The sequence below is a fragment of the Trachypithecus francoisi genome, unplaced genomic scaffold, assembly GCF_009764315.1.
Source record: "Trachypithecus francoisi isolate TF-2019V2 unplaced genomic scaffold, Tfra_2.0 Lachesis_group2, whole genome shotgun sequence".
Classification (NCBI taxonomy): Eukaryota; Metazoa; Chordata; class Mammalia; order Primates; family Cercopithecidae; genus Trachypithecus; species Trachypithecus francoisi.
In genome coordinates, this window is record NW_022681465.1 from 33,402,881 (window position 1) to 33,421,540 (window position 18,660).

Here is an 18,660-nt window from a genome sequence, read left to right on the forward strand (position 1 = left end):
GGTCATTAAACTTTTTCCTACACAGTCACCTCAAACTTATCAATCTTACTATACTTAATTGTTTTTCTTTTTAAATTAACCATCTTCTGAACTCAAGTGCTAGGTTTACTCTTTAACTGGGTTTCTCTTTGTCATATCCTGGTCTATCTTGTCCATACTGTAATACAAGAAATGTGCAAAATGGTCAATACATACATACCATAGCGATTTGCACAAAACTAGCTTAAAAAATGACTAGTTTTTGGCTGGGCACAGTGGCTCATGCCTGTAATCCCAGCACTTTGGGAAGCTGAGACAGGCAGATCACTCTGAGGTCAGGAGTTCGAGATCAGCCTGGCCAACAAGGCGAAACCCCGTCTCGACTGAAAATGCAAAAATTTGCCGGGAGTGGTGGCGGGCACCTGTAATCCCAGCTACTCAGGAGGCTGAGACAGGAGAATTGCTTGAACCTGGGAGCTGGAGGTTGCAGTGAGCTGAGATAGTGCCACAGCACTCCAGCCTGGGCGACACTGCAAGACTTCATCTCAAAAAAAAAAAAAAAAAAGACTAGTTTTCTTTGATTTGAAAAAATGTACCTTACATGTATGACCAAATTCTTTAAGATGTTCTAAAAATACTTTCTGTATATTTAAATTATCTCTGGGAAGGGAGAAATTACAAGATACAAATGTAGTTTTATATAAAAAAGTCCTTCTCATTTCTTATTTATTGTCATAGTTCCAGAGACTAGTACTTTCCCTATCCTAGCAGATACTCAATAAGCAATTCTTGGATGAATAATAATTTGTTAAAAATGTCAACTCTTGCATCTGCATTAGTAGAGATAAAAATATTTCCTTGATGACTTTAGGCTGTAGTAATTTCCCATTTTTAAATTTTCTTCCCTCAACCTTTGATTCTTATAAAATACCCAAATGATCTAGATCTTTTAAGTAATTTAATTGAGTGAGTTTGGTATATGGAAAACACAAGTATAGTAGCAGCTAATGTGTTGAGAAAAGGAACGCAGCATAGTACATGGGAATCTAATACCACCACCAATGAAACTTAAAGTTCGTAAGTTGTGTGCTTGCACTAACTACTTTGTGGATCAGTGGACATTTTTCTATTATTAAGGACCACTCACTATTCCCTGCTCCCAGCATGGAAATTTCCTTGGTTTACTTTCAGGAATATGGTGAGAAAAACTAAAATATATGAAATATACATTGAAAAATTGTCCTAAGAAGGTTTTTTTTTTTTAAAAAAAAAATGCTTTAAGATCACTGGATAGAAAAAAATAAATATCTAATTTTTTAGAAATTGTAAAACCTTAATGTGGCAGGTGCTATTATTTTTTTAAATGATCAAGTACCTCTCAAAACTTTCCAGAATATAAATTCCCATTTCCCACACAAATTACTAGTTCTTCATTACCTTAAAACACCCAGCTCTTGTTACTGCTTATTGCTCTGTGATTTCTATAATATAAGGAGAGTAAATAGGATGTTCAGCAGCAGTTTAACCACTGACAAAATATGCCAAGTAACCAAGTTAACACGATTAGAGCCATGCAACATAACTGATTAAAGAGAGGGATATAAGGAATGGAAAAATAAAAGCATCTCTTTTTAGAATTTAATATTTTGTTTTATGACTTAGTCTTAACTGATTTTCCCTTCGGGTTAAAGTCAATTTGGTTTATTGATTGTTTACTTACTGCTATCCCACAACATTTACTCTCTAGCCTTAGAGAAATAAAACACATGACCATGGTGACCAGCTCAAGGATCACAAAGGAAGTGAACTTTATTATTTCTTCCCCTTATAGAACTCATTTGATTGAAAAGCAATCAGAAATCAACTTTTCTTCCTTTGTAAGAAAACAACACATATATAAAAAAGGAGAAGATAGAAGATTATAGTTTTCATAACTACCATGCACACAGATCTATATTGGAAAACCTAACTGTGTGATAAATGATCATTCACATCTGCCTATTCTGTTATTAGGAAACCAATTCAAAACAGCATTCATTCAGCTTCCCAGAGCCTGGGGGGGTATTTAGAATTGTGTTTGATAGATGAGTTCAATAAATAAAGACTCGTGAAGTGCTCATAAATCGTAAGAAATCAATAAATTTTTAGTAAATAGGAATACAAACAAACACTGTACCTTCTTTAAAACAGCAAAGTGGCATAGAGAGTGCTTGGAATTAGTTAAGAAGATGTTACTAAAATTATTTGTGTTTTATTGGAGGATCAAAGGAATGCCCTATTTTGAACAAATCAATGAAATATAAATTTTAGCTACCATACCCAGCCTTTAACTCTTCCCATAAACTGCTTACAATTGTAACTTTAGCAGGCTTTGACAGTAGACTATTGTGTTTTTAACTGGCAACCTTGTTCCCTTGATTCTGCTTATTTGATAAAACATGCCAATGGTAATTCATTTTTGTTAGCATAAAACCACTGTGAAATTACTGTTTCACAGAAGGTGTCCGAAGACCTTTAACTATCTGGGGTCATGGAGTATTTTCCCTCAACAAATTGTATTTTTGTCATATTCTCTCTGCCTTGGGAATACAGTAGCTCATGTTGACCTCTGAGTAGAAAGATTGATTATATGAGGGCACAAAGACTACAATGAAGAGATTTTGGAGCAAACTGAATAAAACATGATAAAGGCTGTTTCTGCAGCCAAAGAAATGCTGTCCAAAGCATAGTACATAATAACAAGGACATACTGTTGTTATAGATTTTGACTTTCAATTCAGCCTGGAATTTAAGACAATGAATCTTTCCAATACAACAGACATAAGTTTCAACACTACATCTAAACTTTGAATATTAAAGAAGTGAGACACTCAAATTCAGAACTCTTAAACGTAATTTTGTAGACTTTTGCTTCCATCTAGTAAGCTTCTTAGTTTCAAGCCCATAATCTTTGCTTAAACAATGCTTATAGAAAGTTCAGGATGTTTATAGCTTTGGTATAGTGAACATATATAAGAAATTATGGGCTGGGCACGGTGGCTCAAGCCTGTAATCCCAGCACTTTGGGAGGCCGAGACGGGCAGATCACGAGGTCAGGAGATCGAGACCATCCTGGCTAACACGGTGAAACCCCATCTCTACTAAAAAATACAAAAAAATCTAGCCGGGTGAGGTGGCGGGCGCTTGTAGTCCCAGCTACTCGGGAGGCTGAGGCAGGAGAATGGCATGAACCCGGGAGGCGGAGCTTGCAGTGAGCTGAGATCCGGCCACTGCACTCCAGCCCGGGCGACAGAGTGAGACTCCATCTCAAAAACAAAACAAAACAAAACAAAAAAACAACAAAAAAAGAAATTATGATACATAAGAAATAAAGAGAACTTACAAAATGTGTGGGTTTTCTAAAAGTGCCAACCTTAATATATGTGATGAATATCTGTGTGTGTGTGTCTGCTTTGAAAGATATCATTGTGAACTTCCTCATTCTATAGTCTCCTAGGATTCATTTTCTCCATGTAAAAATACTGCCTAATTGAGTCTATTGTATAGTTTATTGTACTTATTACATATATAGGTAATTCTTCACTCGCAATGTCTTTGAAGGACGGTGACATTTTAGTTTTAAATATCCATTTGTGTTTTTCTGCCTGTAGGCAGACGTAATCAACTCATTCGCAGATAAATTTACTTATATGCAAATGGGTTATTTTCAAATTGATATAGGCAGGAATATGCACGTATTATGCAGCCATTAAAATCACTCTTGCCAATAATTTTTACAACTGGAGAAAATATTCAAGGTATATTTTTTAAAAGGGGCTATGAAATTGTGTATACATTATAATTAAAATAATGTGCATTACATTTATTGCACCACTATTCACAATAACAAAGACTTGGAATCAACCCAAATGTCCATCAGTGACAGACTAGATTAAGAAAATGTGGCACATATACACCATGGAATACTATGCAGCCATAGAAAAGGATGAGTTTGTATCCTTTGTAAGGACATGGATGCAGCTGGAAACCATCATTCTCAGCAAACTATCGCAAGAACAGAAAACCAAACACCGCATATTCTCACTAATACGTGGGAATTGAACAATGAGAACACTTGGGACACAGGAACATCACACACTGGGGCCTATTGTGAGGAGGGGACAGTGGGGAGAAAATAGCATTAGGAGATATACCTAATGTAAATGACGAGTTAATGGGTACAGCACACCAACATGGCACATATATACATATGTAACAAACCTGCACATTGTGTACATGTACCCTAGAACTTAAAGTATAATAACAAAAAAAAAATTTTAATAAAAAAGAAAACAATAGTTGCTGGAGAGGATGTGGAGAAATAGGAACTCTTTTACACTTTTGGTGGGGAGCGTAAATTAGTTCATCCATCGTGGAAGACAGTGTGGCGATTCCTCAAGGATCTAGAACTAGAAATACAATGTGATCCAGCAATCCCATGACTGGGTATATATCCAAAGGATTATAAATCATGCTACTATAAAGACACAGGCCCATGAATGTTTGCTGCGGCACTGTTCACAATAGCAAAGACTTGGAACCAACTCAAATGTCCATCAATGATAGACTGGATTAAGAAAATGTGGCACATATACACCATGGGATACTATGCAGCCATAAAAAAGGATGAGTTCATGTCCTTTGTGGGGACATGGATGCAGCTGGAAACCATCATTCTCAGCAAACAATCACAAGGACAGAAAACCAAACACCGCATGTTTTCACTCATAGGTGGGAACTGAACAATGAGAACACTTGGACACAGGGCGGGGAACATCACACACCGGGGCCTGTTGGGGGGTGGGGGGCTGGGGGAGAGGGAGAGCATTAGGAGAAATACCTAATGTAAATGACAAGTTGATGCGTGCAGCAAACCAACATTGGCACATGTATACCTATGTAACAAACCCGCACGTTGTGCACATGTACCCTAGAACTTAAGGTGTATATATAAAGTCAGCAGAGCACAAAAAAAAATAAATAATAAATAAAAATAAAATCAATGAGACTGTCAAAGAAAGTAAAATAAAATAATGTGCATTACATATGCGTATATTTAATATATAAATATACACATAATATATATATTTCACATACCTATATGCACTCATTTCTGGGGACTATGATTTTTATTTGTATGCTTATACTTTATATAATTTCCTTATCTTTTATAATGAATATTAAAAAATCAGTCAAAATAAACATTATTTTTAAAGAAATCCCTACAGACTCAATTAAATCCTCATTAAAATGTTGTTTCCTATTGTTGCATGATCCAGGACAACATGGTAAGTAACACTGTCATATAATGATGCTTTTGTGGTGTCACTGTAATTACATCTTTTGAGACAGAATCTGAGGTACACTTGCTTTACACCAGATTTTGTTCTACAGAGAACAGATGTAGACAAAGATATTGTGAAAGGTTAGTATGTTTGTGGGTAAGCACAGACTGGATTTGCACAACTTAGATGTCAAGACTTCTAGTTAATTTCTAATCAAGATTAATATTCTGGCAAAACATCAATATCTAGCAATTTTTGAGACGTGAATTTCAAAGAAAATATTTATATTTCTCCTGGAGAAACACGGTACTAAATAAACCTGTGTTTTAAAGATCACTGGCTTTCTTTAAAGATCACTAACTTTCTTTGAATTTTTTTCCTCCATGTGAGAGATAACTTCCACTTCCTGTTTATTTGTGGCACAGCTACATTTCTTTCTTTTAGTCTATGGAATATGATTATTTCTATCTCTCCCCTCCTTCTTCTTTATTTTTCTATCTTAGTAAAGGTCATTTCTTCTTTCTAACGTAACATTTATTACATATCTTGACATATCTTTCTGCCTGCTTTCCAATGTATTAAGATAGCAAATATATATATATATATGTATTATACTATATATAGTACAATTTAAATAGCCTTTATTTTATATATATATACACACACACACACCACACACACACACATATATACACTATATATATTATTAACCAGGTGGAACTATCTGCATCACCTACAGAACTATCTATACCCACTAAAGGGTACAGAGCTTGTCCTTGAGTACATATCCACTGATGGTTCAAGTCTTTTCTTCCTATTCCACACTGTTCTGTTTTCCATGGTGGTTTGACATCTTCTGTAGGATCAACATAGATGGTGTCTGTTAGCTTGTGGCTAGCACAACCACAATACTTTGGGCTTTTGCTTATTGGGGCTAAAAATATATTAAAAGAATTGTACAATCTGAAGAAATACTACACTAATTGTTGTGGCCGGAATACCAAATAAGGTGAAAAGTGAAGTTTGAGGGCTTACTTTAAAAATTAACATACATGGCATAATTTATTTGAATAATTAAAGCCCCCTTATTAACTACCTGGTCAAGTTGACTTTCCAAAGAATGCATACAAATAGACATTTGTGCAAACAAATATCTCTAAGGAGAATGAAATACTCTTTCAGCAATGAGATTGGCCCTATGTGTTGCAAGGAGATGGACTGATCTCATTAGTGCATCAAATGAACTATGTATACAAATGTGTATTTGGTGCATTTCTGTATTTCTCTTTTAATTCTAGGCTGGTGGTCCCCATAGACCAGTAGGATCATACACAGACTATGCTAGCCATTGAAATGGCTTTTGGTTAGGCTACTGTCTTTACCTTCATTAGAGATGACATTTTAATGGGCCCACTAATTTCAACATATGAATAACACAGCCTATTTTCTGCAATATGAAAATTGATAATATCTGAATAATGCTTTTTTCCTTCTCAAGTTAAATACCTTTAGTTGCAGCATTTTTATTCACAAACAGAAGAAAATAGAAACTGAAAGAAAATAATTTCTTATGTGTCCATAGAATTATTCTCTGGGACCAGTAAGAGTTTGGGTATATTTGTATATTTGGATATATAGATAATGTTCACCCCTGAATATTATATATATATATGCTATAAAACACAAAAGGGTAAATGAATGTCAAGGTATGAAAGTATTTTAAATAATCTGGTTTGTAGGCATATATAACACCTCCTAAATCCTACTATTTGGAAAGAACAGATGAAATATAACATTTAATGCCACTTCACTAACAAAACCTCTGGGTTTCTAACCTTTCAGAGGTGCCAGTGTTTCTCTTGATCAACTTGACTAACTTCAGAAGGAAACCATAGTCCAACTGCAGTTTCCATAGAAACATACCATTTTATAAGATGCAGCTACTAAATGGTGGTATCTCATTCCATATTGTTTCATTTATGTTGTTATTTGTAAATGTATTCTAAGACAAATAAAATTATTTTAAAGACATACATTTCAAATAGCATGTAAAATGTCAAAATATTTCATTGAAAGTCTGAATAAACTTCAGTAGAAGTCACAGTAAACACTCTGAATACTACTATATTGAGGCTGCTATTACTGGCTTACTTACAAATATATAAACAGCATTGATAAATTTAGCTATTTTAAATTACTCAGCCATTTAGTGCTTTGAGCTAAGCTGTAGTTTTTTGAAGGCCACTTTGTTAGAATGAGATATTATGAAACATCCGCTGTATAATTTACAAACCTTAGGATCATAGTTTACCTTATGCTTCTTTCAGAGTGCATTTCCCCCTTTCTAAAGTCTCAATTGTTTAATTTTGTAAAAACTATTCATACAAGAGTGATATTTTTGAACTAGACCTAATGTAATACATTTTGAAGAATTCCAATAGCAGCTAGCAATGAGAAACAGGAAACTTCTATATGTTGCTAATAGAAAAATCCTTTCTATTTCTTGTATGCTTGTGTTGTCAGTAGAAGTGGGTTTGGATTAACATGAAACTAATGTTTAAAAACATGTATCCTAGGCCAAAAACAACTTGATAGGATAACAAACTCCAATGCCTAACCCAAAGCACTATTTTCCAAACAACTGACAAAAAGCAAGATTCAGGGAAGTAATTTTTTAGTACTAGCACATGCAGTATACGACATACAAGCATCAAACATTACTACTTTCAATAAACAGAACAGGGAAAGAATGATGCTTTTTTAACTCTGCAGATGGCAACTTAACACAAAACTATAGATGTATAAGACAATAATTCCTCCTACCTTGATGAAGGCAGAGAAGAATGACTTATAGGGGCAAGATGTGGATTTAATTCTTAATTTCTTTTTTTCTTGAACCTCAAATCTACTTAATGACCATACCATACAAAATATACAATAATTTAAATGGTTATTAGATTTCAAAAGCAGCTCACTGATGGTTTTTAATGATTATACTGGCACTTTTACTATATATAAACATTATAATATTAAATAAAGTAAAACAAAGACAGAAAATGAAACAGCACTAAATTATATGAATGAATTTTACTTTCAGAGCTAAAGTGCAGTAATTGACAATTTTCTCATGAATTATGCATTGTATAAAAAAATTGTATGCATTATGCAATACACAGGGTTTAAGGCAGATACAGAGAGGCATAAAATATCTCAGTGACTTTACAATTTGGTTGCCTACGTGGAAATTGATACTTTTATAGGCCTAGTTATAGAAATAAGCATACATACCCTGGTCTAACACTTCTTCTTCTTCTCGTTTTGGCTGCTGTAGTAAGGGAATCTTATCTTTATATTCTGTTTCTGTAAATGATCAAAGAAGCTGAGCATAAATTTGCAGTATGTATCATATGTATTACATACTTAAAATAGTTTATTGGAAATACTCCATCAACATAAAAATATTATTCAGAGTCTTGTGCTTATTAGAGTATTAAGAATTCATATGATAGAAATGCTCTAATTCATAAACTCCCCACACCCCCACCCCCAGCAAAACCTACCAATTACCAGACATTTGACTTAATAACTAGGTCAACTACCCTTTCAATAATATATAAATGATACAGAATTTTCAAAATGCATTGACAAAATGACTCATATTTGTTTTCTTAAATTAAATTTAGTACTGTTTTAAGAAGATTTAAGAACATTTTAAGGCATATTCTCTAAATATAGTAGAATCTTAATAAATGGCCAGAATGCTATGCTAACTTCTCTCATAAAATTTCCACTAGAAAGAAATAAGAAGCTGCTCTAGCATGTTAAGACTGAACTTGCAAAACTCAATCAAAGTCTCAGCATACTTCATGCAATAAAACAGGGAGTAGACTCTGCAATTTTCAGTTACAAAGTGACAGTCAATATGACCATTTTGCAGATGAACAATATATATATGTTAAAGAACAATTCTGAGAATTAGATTAAAAAAGTCAAGACTAGCAATGCTTCACAAATCAATAATTGTTCTTTGCCTGAAGAAGCCCATTAAATGGGTAATTTAAAGTATGGCTGGAGATGATAACTATTTTCCCTGGCAAACTGTAGTGATCTTTAGAACATGGTGCATAAATTCATAAATTGTGTAAGTCATTACTGGTTAGGGAAGGAGTTAGATGAGGAAATGAGAAAACATGAATTAAATGAAGAAAGGTCTACATTTATGGGATTGGTCGCAAAACAAATCTGTTTTATCCCTGGCTGAGATTTTCCTCTTTAACTGTTTTGATGGGGACATGTCAGGGAGGGGAGATAGGATATGAAAGAGAAAAATGAGAAAATAAGAAATAGTGTGTACATGTGACTGGTAGATAGAAGAAGGGAATAAAGATGGTTTTAAATACAGTCAAACAAGATACATACAAAAATATAAAATACAAAATTATATATTACTTTATATTAAACATCAGTTATTACCTTTGTGATGTTCATGCATCATAACCATATCAGACTTCACGGGAATTGGAATGTTGGCCTCTGGTGGTATGGTTCTGAACGTATCTGGAGCTACATTCTGGGTACAGGTCATGAAAGAAACTGCATGCTTGGCTTCCATGTAATACATAATGTATAAGTTGCACATTTCATCACTAGATGTGCCACTGCAGGCAAAAAAATAGATATAACAAATCAACCATTCACATAAAATGCATGCTTAATGCAAGAAAAATGCAGCCATTAAATCTGCCAGCAACAGATTCCAAGGTAGAAATATTGTGCATTTATTTTATAGCTTTCATTAAAACCCATCACAGTTTTCAACATCAAAAGCACATTGTCAAAGGCATATTTCCACTTAACAATGGAGTGTCAGTTTGCAGGCACACCATGAACACCACTAAATACCACTGATGAAAATGGCATTTTAGTAGATGAGGGATATGGTACTTTCTTTTCTCTCTTGAATCTTTTTATTATTTAGCGCCCTCCTATTTGCCAAAACTCATAGACTGAGAAAAGTTACTGTTCCCATGGAAAATCTTTATTATTTCCTTTACAATGGTAAAAATCAGTAACCTTCAATAGAATTATCATATATTATTTATTATAAGTCTTTAAAAATGGCTTTTCCTCTTAACACTAAAAGTCCTGGACCTTGTTTTTGGTTAACTGCCTCCTTCCTCATGGCCAGATGAATCTAGAATCATGTGTCCACACTAAGACATTCAAAGTGTATCCCTGATGTCTGATTTGGCAGCTAGGCTTTTATAGCAGGGTTGAAAAGAATGCCTCAGGAATGACTCAAAATGAAATCGGCACTCATCTTTTTTAAGGGCTGAGATGTGACGGAAGCAATGCTGTACAGTTGAATGACTCAATGTTAAAAATAGATTTTAAAACAGTGGACATTTCCAAGAAAAAAGTTCCCAATGATAGAAAAAATATCTAATAGTTTACAAAACATGTAGTCTGCTTCCTCACCTCACATGGGTTAGTATATATTTCATTCTCTTTAGTATTATTAGGAAGGAACTATTTAAGTACACCTTCACAAGACTTTTATATAGCAAAATTGTTTAGGCAAAGGAACACTTCCATTTTAGTATTAGTATTGACAATTTTTAGCAAGACTACACTAATGAAAAAAGCTATGAGGTAGGTTATTTGCCATACAGAAATATATCAGTGTTTATTTTTCCAGCAATGTCATGCAGCACTCACTTTCTCTCCATAGCAACAGTATGACATCAGCAAGGGAAGGAAAAAAATAAAAATATTTTACAAAGGGATTTTATTTTTCTAAGCTTTGAAAATGTAGAGCCCTTGAGAGATCACAGGAATAAGCCTCTGCCATTGGAAGCTCTCTTTATGCTTCAGAAATCATTTGGCTTCTCACTCTCTGAATCTGATACCTGTCAGTGTAACTGCTTCTCCCGTGAAATATAAGCAAATAGTGAAGTGCAAACCCAAACAAACATCTGTTCACTACACGTCTTCATGGTGTCAAAACACCTTTCCTAAGAATTACATTTTAACAGCCTTGGAGTTGGTCAGTATGTGCTATAAAAGGAATGGCTGTTGCAAAAATAATAAACCGGAGCCTCCCGCTATATTATCCTTCTCTTTCCTGATTAAAAAAAAGGAGATATGTGTAGATCAACTGAGCAAAAAAGAAAAAGGAATTTAAGATGTGGCTCTAGCTTTAAAAACCTTTAATCATCTTGCAGAGAGGAAAAGCAAAATAATCATTTAAGCATCTCAAATTAATGAAAGGAAAAACATTTTAAATTCATATAATCATTCATGAAACTTGCAACTCATCAATGGATGGGTCCTTCCGCATTTTCTCTTTTTGGCAATGTCAACACACACGTTTTCACTGGAGAAGGTATACCCACCCACAACAGCATATGTAAGACAACCAGTATCCTCATTTCTTTCCTTACGAAAAAACTACACAGAATGAAGTAACTATCACTGCTGGTCTAAATATTGTTGGTCCCTTGGGCCAGTGTGTTCTCTGTTGCATAAATGGAAATTGTTTATTCTGTGAGCTATTATATGTTTTTATAAAATACTTAGGGAATTCTAGAATGCTTTTTTACTCGTCCTAATTTTCTTCTGGAGTAGTATTTCCACAATTATTACCACAAAACTTTGGTTCTTGAAATGCTTACAGATGAGTTGAGAAAAAATTACCATATGGCCGGCCGGGCACGGTGGCTCATGCCTATAATCCCAGCACTTTGGGAGGCCGAGGCAGGTGGATCATGAGGTCAGGAGTTCAAGACAAGCCTGGCCAAGATGGTGAAACCTCGTCTCTACTGAAAATGCAAAAATTAGCTGGGTGCAGTGGCAGGCGCCTGTAATCCCAGCTACTCAGGAGGCTGAGGCAGGAGAATTGCTTGAACCTGGGCCTCAGAGGTTGGAGTGAGCCGAGATTGTGCACTGCTGCACTCCAGCCTGGGTGACAGACTGAGACTCCGTCTTAAAAAAAAAAAAAAAAAAAAAAAAAGCAAACAAAACAAACAAACAAAAAACTTACCATATGACCAAATGAAAATGTTGGTCTATACAAGTTAAACAATGTTGCACTGCCTGATCCTTTAATACGCAATGTGTTTATGACTGTATGGAAGGGTAGAGAGGTGGATACAGTAGGTTCTATTCCCTAAAGGAATCTGACCAGGCTCCTTTGTGATGCTGTGTGTTCCAGGGCATAATTTAAGAAAAGTTGTACTGTAAGATTTGCTCTTACATAGGTAGGAACAAAATGCTAGTATTGTTTAAGAATGACCAATCGAAAGGATTTCTTCAATAGAGTAGTGTGCATGTAATAAAGCTATATAAAGCTATTCAAATGAATATACATAGATATGCATACAGATGTGTAGCTAGAAATGTTTCATAACATGTCTTATCTGTATATAGACAGGTAACTATCTATGTATATTCTATCTATATCCTTCCATCTGTCCATCCATTCAGATAAACACATAGTTCAAGCTTTCAGAAAAATCCATTAGAGATTTAAGAAGCAACTAATATTGCAAAGTTTCAAAATAACTGATATAAAATATCTTGTTAATATATATTTCCTCAAAGATAATTTTGGTGCTTTTAAATGTGTTACATGTATATTTGGAAGGATTTGTTTTTAATATACATTTGAAAAGAAATTGTACTAAAAGTAAAAATTTCATTTCAAACAAGTGAAAGGTAATTATCTGAGAACAAGGAATTAAACTGTGCAATGTGGGCTCAGAGTAAATCAGGACAATAAATTACTCTTACTAAATTAAATTCGTTGTTATCACCAAAAAGCAGTAAGTAACAATTAAAAAACAAAAGAAAATTGTAGATAGTCATTATGGAGAAGAATATGAAATTAAAAGGTGGCATAAGTTTAGAATAATTTTATACCAATACTGGAGACAAAGGCAGCAATTACTATATTAGAAATAGTGTGTACCAAGGTACAAGGTTACATGTTTGAAAAACACATGTACTTAAGTATAGCAAATAAAGGAAAATGAGTAACTTTCTAAATAATGTAACTCTTTGTCCTCTACAACATATGATTACACTTTATTATTTTAAATAGTATATTTGAGAAAATAAAAAACAAAAATATAAGCTAATGTTGCAAGTTATTTCCTCAAAAGTGAATTATCTTACCCTGTACTGAATTAACTTTTGAGAAAAATTATGCATATATGTGTAAAAGCATACATATATGTATGTGTGTACACCTATGCACATATATATACACACAATACACTAATTCAATTACACATACATTGTGTGTTAATTTGATACACATATAAATGTGTACACCTTTACACACATGATTTTCTGAGACTTATTAAGCAGCTCACCAATACAGTTCATTTGGGGTATGAATTCTTTGATTCAAAATTGAATTTGACCAAATAATTTAGGAATCTTTGCTATCACAAGGAAAATTTCATTAAAAGAGCTGAACAAAAAGAGTCATACTTTATTCCTTTCCATCTATAATTAGACTTGTAGTCAAGGTAACTCTGAGCTCCTATGTGACAGAGAAACTATCATATGCTAAAAATGTTAGGAGTCAAATCATCCTTAGTATCAGCATCACAGTTTGCTTATTTTATTTTACAATCATTCACCTTTCATTCAAAAACAAAAAATTTCATTTTAAGACAAATTACTTTCTGTATTCCTAAGGGAGTATTTTGACACATGTACCCTTAATTTCCACAGAGATCAACATATGCAATTCAACTCTGCTAATCTCAGTGATTCATTAACATGAGAAAGTAGGAAGGGATATTATGTACACTGAATGGCCCTTTAAACATTCCCCAATGCCAGTGTGATTACTTAAAATGATGACTGCTGGCATTACTTATATTCCAAAATTACAGTAGTGCATTTATTTCATCTTCTTGCATAATAAAGTGCTTATCTGATAACTTCCTGTTTTATACTGACATACTTAATATAAATAGCTTTAGGTCTGACATAATGTGTGAACCTGAAAATTGGAAGACCTCAATAAATATGTGTTGAATGAAGGAAGAACGAATAATCTTGCTTAATAAATGTTTACAACTTCATATGACATAGCATGTTTTCCCTAGTATATTATACTACTGAATAATGAGTCAGGTCAATTTTTTGTACTCAATTGACCTGTGGGATTTCTGAACATATTTATCTATTTATATCCATATCTGTTTATCCATCTGTCTAATCTGTTTACCTAGGTTCCATGAGAGCTTTTATAAAAATATATTACATTAGAAAGATATGTAAATACAGATTTAATAAAGTGCCAAGTAATGTGAAATGTATGACTTAAAAAATTCCAAATATCATTGTATTCCATGTCTATACCACAAACACTCCACTAGCTCAAGAATTCCTTCACCTCTACCCCCTTCATATTCAACAAATGTTAGGCTTGAAAATAGGCAAAACTGGTAATACTAATTTTAGAAAGAAATATAAAAACTTTAGTCATTTTACAAAACTGTTAATCATTTCTTAAAGTTTTATGGTGCTTTTAAATGTATACATTAAGAAGTTATTTATCATGTAACTTTATTTTTGCATGTAATAATATTTAAAAATGCAAATTAAAGTGCCATATTGGTATCCATGAATATTCAGATATTCATGAAATGACTCATTCCAAATGAAAAATATGACCAACAAAACTGACCAAATTGGTAAGTATTATCTACCTAGTCCCAGTAATTAATATTAAATTTTAGCATATAAACTTTTAGCCTGATTAGCTGACTTAATGAGCTTAATTGGCTGACTTAATTAATTCTATGTTTTTATTTAAACTTGACTAAACATTTGAAATGAATTTAGAGAAGTATCATCCTGAATATAAAATATGAATGCAGTCAGGCACAAAATATTGCTTCTTCATAGATCAATTAGTAGTACTATGTTGTCAGTATATGTAATACTTTGGTGAAACTTTATTTAGGATATATTATTCATATTTAGTGTATAAAAATAAATATATGGATAAAACATTTTATCACTAAGTATATTTATTAATATATCTCATATTAAATATACCTACTTTTAAAGTAGTTTTTATTATTAATATTACTTTTGATTGACAAATAATAGTAAGCATTTAATCATATCTTCTCACTTATAAGTGTGAGCTAAGTCATATGGAGGCAAAGGCATAAGAATGATATAATGGACTTTAGGGACTCAGGGGGAAAGAGTGGAAGGGGGTTAAGGATAAAAAAAACTACATATTGAGTACAGTTTACATTGCTTGGCTGACAGGCGCACCAAAATTGCAGAAATCCCTAAAGGACTTATCCATGTAACAAAAAACCACCTATTCTCCAAAAACTATTGAAATTAAAAATAATTTTGTAATGTAAAGTACGATGTGATTTTTTAATATATGGATACAGTGTGGTACTATTAAATCAAACTAATTAACAAATCCATCACTTTGCTTACCTATCTTTTATTTATTTATTTATTTATTTTATTTTGAGATGGAGACAGGGACACATTGCTCCTGTTATTTGCTCTGTAGCCCAGGCTGAAGCGCAATGGCACGATCTTAGCTCACTGCAACCTCTGCTTTCCAGGTTCAAGCGATTCTCCAGCCTCAGCCTCCTGAGTAGCTAGGATTATGGGCATCCACCATCATGCCCGGCTAATGTTTGTATTTTGTAGAGATGGGGTTTCACCATGTTGGCCAAGCTGCTCTTGAACTCCTGACCCCAGGCGATCTGCCTGCCTTGGCCTCCCAAAGTGCTGAGATTACAGGCATGAGCCATCGCACTCGGCCCTATCATTTTTTAAATCATGAAACATTTGACATTTCCTCTTTTTAGTTATTTTGAAATATATAGTGCCTTATATTGACTACAGTCATTCTTCTGTGCCATAGGTCTCAAAATCTATTCCTCCTGTCTATCTGAAACTTTATGTCCTCTAACAATTCCTATTACCTCCTTCCCCACCCTTCAGTAACCATCATTCTATTCTCTATTTCTATGAGTTCAACTTTTTTAGACTCCACATATAAGTGAGATCATGTGGTATTTGTATTAATATATCTGTGCCTGGCTTATTTCACTTAATACATCCTTCAGATTCATCCACCTTGTCACAAATGACAGGATATCCCCCCTTGTAAAGGCTAAATAGTATTTCATCATGCATGTGTAAAACACATTTTCTTTATGCATTCATCCATCTATGGACACTCAGGTGGTTGAATCCATCTCCTATTTTTACATGGTGGTATTTTAAGAAGAATCCCTATTATGGGAAAATCAGCCTCTAGTTTTCAGTGCTTTACATAAGTTACCCATGATTGTTCTAGCCAAGCAAAGTTTTCTCCAGTTCTACAATTTCTAGCTTAATATAGTTAAGCTTGGTTTTGGTAGAAGAACCACTCAACTGAAAACCTTCCTAGTAGGCTACTGTCAACAGTTTTTCTGTAAAACCTAGTTTCCATGTAACCACAGAATAGAAAGGTTTAAAACTTGAAGCTGAGAGTTCTCCCAGTACATGGAGGAGGCACCTACTGGCCCCAGCCTATCCTTAGATAAGTGTGATTTATACCTATGTGTGCTTCAGGCTCAGGGCTCAAATCTGTGTCCTGTGGGAATGTGTATTTGTATGTGTGGGTTGGAGGTAGGTGGGAAAAGAAAAGAGACAGAGGAGATAAATGGATTAACAGAGTATCATTTAATTTAACTGACATCATAAATTACTAGTTTATTTCACTGGTTACATTCTCTACTGTGATCCTGTAGTAGTCTATGGAAGTTGTGCTTGTTATTTTACAAAACAGAGACACATTGCTGTTGTTATATGTCTAAAAATAAAAAGTATATTAACTGCTATGAGATGATTATCCATTATTATGAAAACTTTTATTCATACTTAAATGTATTAAAATTTGTCTTACTTGTTTGTCAATCCACTGGTAAAAAAATTGCTTCCGTAGTAGAAATTACATATTCAGAATGTGGGCTCACCCAATAAGTTAATTTCCTATAATTTCTTTCTATTTTATTTTTATTACAAAATGGTGTTTCCTTTAGTCCACATGAGATTTATGAAAGGATAAATTAGTGTAGTCATTTTAGGGTATTATTTTAAAGTAAAACGCACATTTTAAAAAAGACAAGAATTATTCTAGACTCATGGAACTGAAAGAGATCTCCAGAGATCGCTTTGGCCTCCCATCCTAGTACTATAACAAGTCATTAATTTCTATGGCTGATATTACCTCACAGACAGAACTCAGAAGGATAGAATTTGGCCAAAGTAACAAACCTCCCCTCACAAACTGTAAAGAGACCTCTAGGCAAAAAATTCTGTTTTTTCCACACTTAAAACTTGTAAGCCAATGCAAGTGATGTGTTGAAAGGGATTTTTTACTGCTCTGTTTACTTACTACAAAGGTTACTACCATAATCTGGAACATTTAAGTAAACTACCCATGGCTCTGCACTGACATAAAATGAACAACTGATGGATACCCTCTGAATCATGTTACCACATGTATTTAAAGATGGTTAAGAAGGGACTTCTTATGCTCTTTCCTTCAAATCTAGTAATGCCTCCTTTGTCAGTCCTTTTCTTACCATCATCATTTCCCATAACTCAATAATACTATTGCTTTCCTGAAGTCTCTTTCCCATATTTAGCACATTTATCAAAAAGCAAAGCTGTTGGAAACTATTTCTGTAAGAGAAATTGATAAAGTTTTATTTGTTTTATCCTTAGCCTTAAAGTTTATGCTTACTAATATAAAAAAGCCATTTAGAGTGACATAAAAATTCTTTTACACCATAGCAAATGTTCCTGCTTTCTTTTTTAAACCTGCCTCAGTACCTCTTCCCTTTCTCCATACAGCCAACAGTTAGTGTTGCTATCACAAGAATCATCTTGAGGGCATCTAAAGTATATTTTCAGATGCTTACTTTCTGTAACTTCTCTTGGATTAAGAGATAAATGGTTTAAAACTCTAGCTTCCAGATGGCATCAGTAAATATTTTAAAACCTTGTTTAACATAAAAAGAAGTCTCCTTGATTCTTTTCTATCAAAAAGCATGAAAAGAAACTACCTTTCCTTTTTCATTTAGGTAAGTTTCTTTGAAAGAGTTCATAGTGCTTTGAAAATTTTACGTAGTGTTATAGGATATAATTATTTCAAGGAGGCTCAGTATTTTAAAAATCATTTAAAAGGCTCGACATTCTTTTTTGATAAAGTGTTGCATATTATTATTCTTATTTAGTAGACTAAACAACTGGAAATTATTAAATTCACAGGAGTTTTAACATCATGGTTCTGAGTATTTAATGG

The 18,660-nt window shown here is 33.6% G+C and overlaps 1 protein-coding gene across 16 annotated transcripts in view; it reads right to left on the reverse strand.

The window, feature by feature from the left end:
* Positions 1-18,660, reverse strand: part of PAM (peptidylglycine alpha-amidating monooxygenase) — a 174,924-nt gene that overhangs the window by 61,238 nt on the left and 95,026 nt on the right. For all 16 annotated transcript variants that reach the window (XM_033179011.1, XM_033179016.1, XM_033179014.1 and 13 more), the window contains exons 12-13: positions 9,777-9,961; positions 8,592-8,663 (exon numbers count right to left, since the gene is read on the reverse strand). In XM_033179011.1, coding sequence (XP_033034902.1) covers positions 8,592-8,663; positions 9,777-9,961 — 257 coding nt within the window. The remainder of the gene's footprint in view (positions 1-8,591; positions 8,664-9,776; positions 9,962-18,660) is intronic.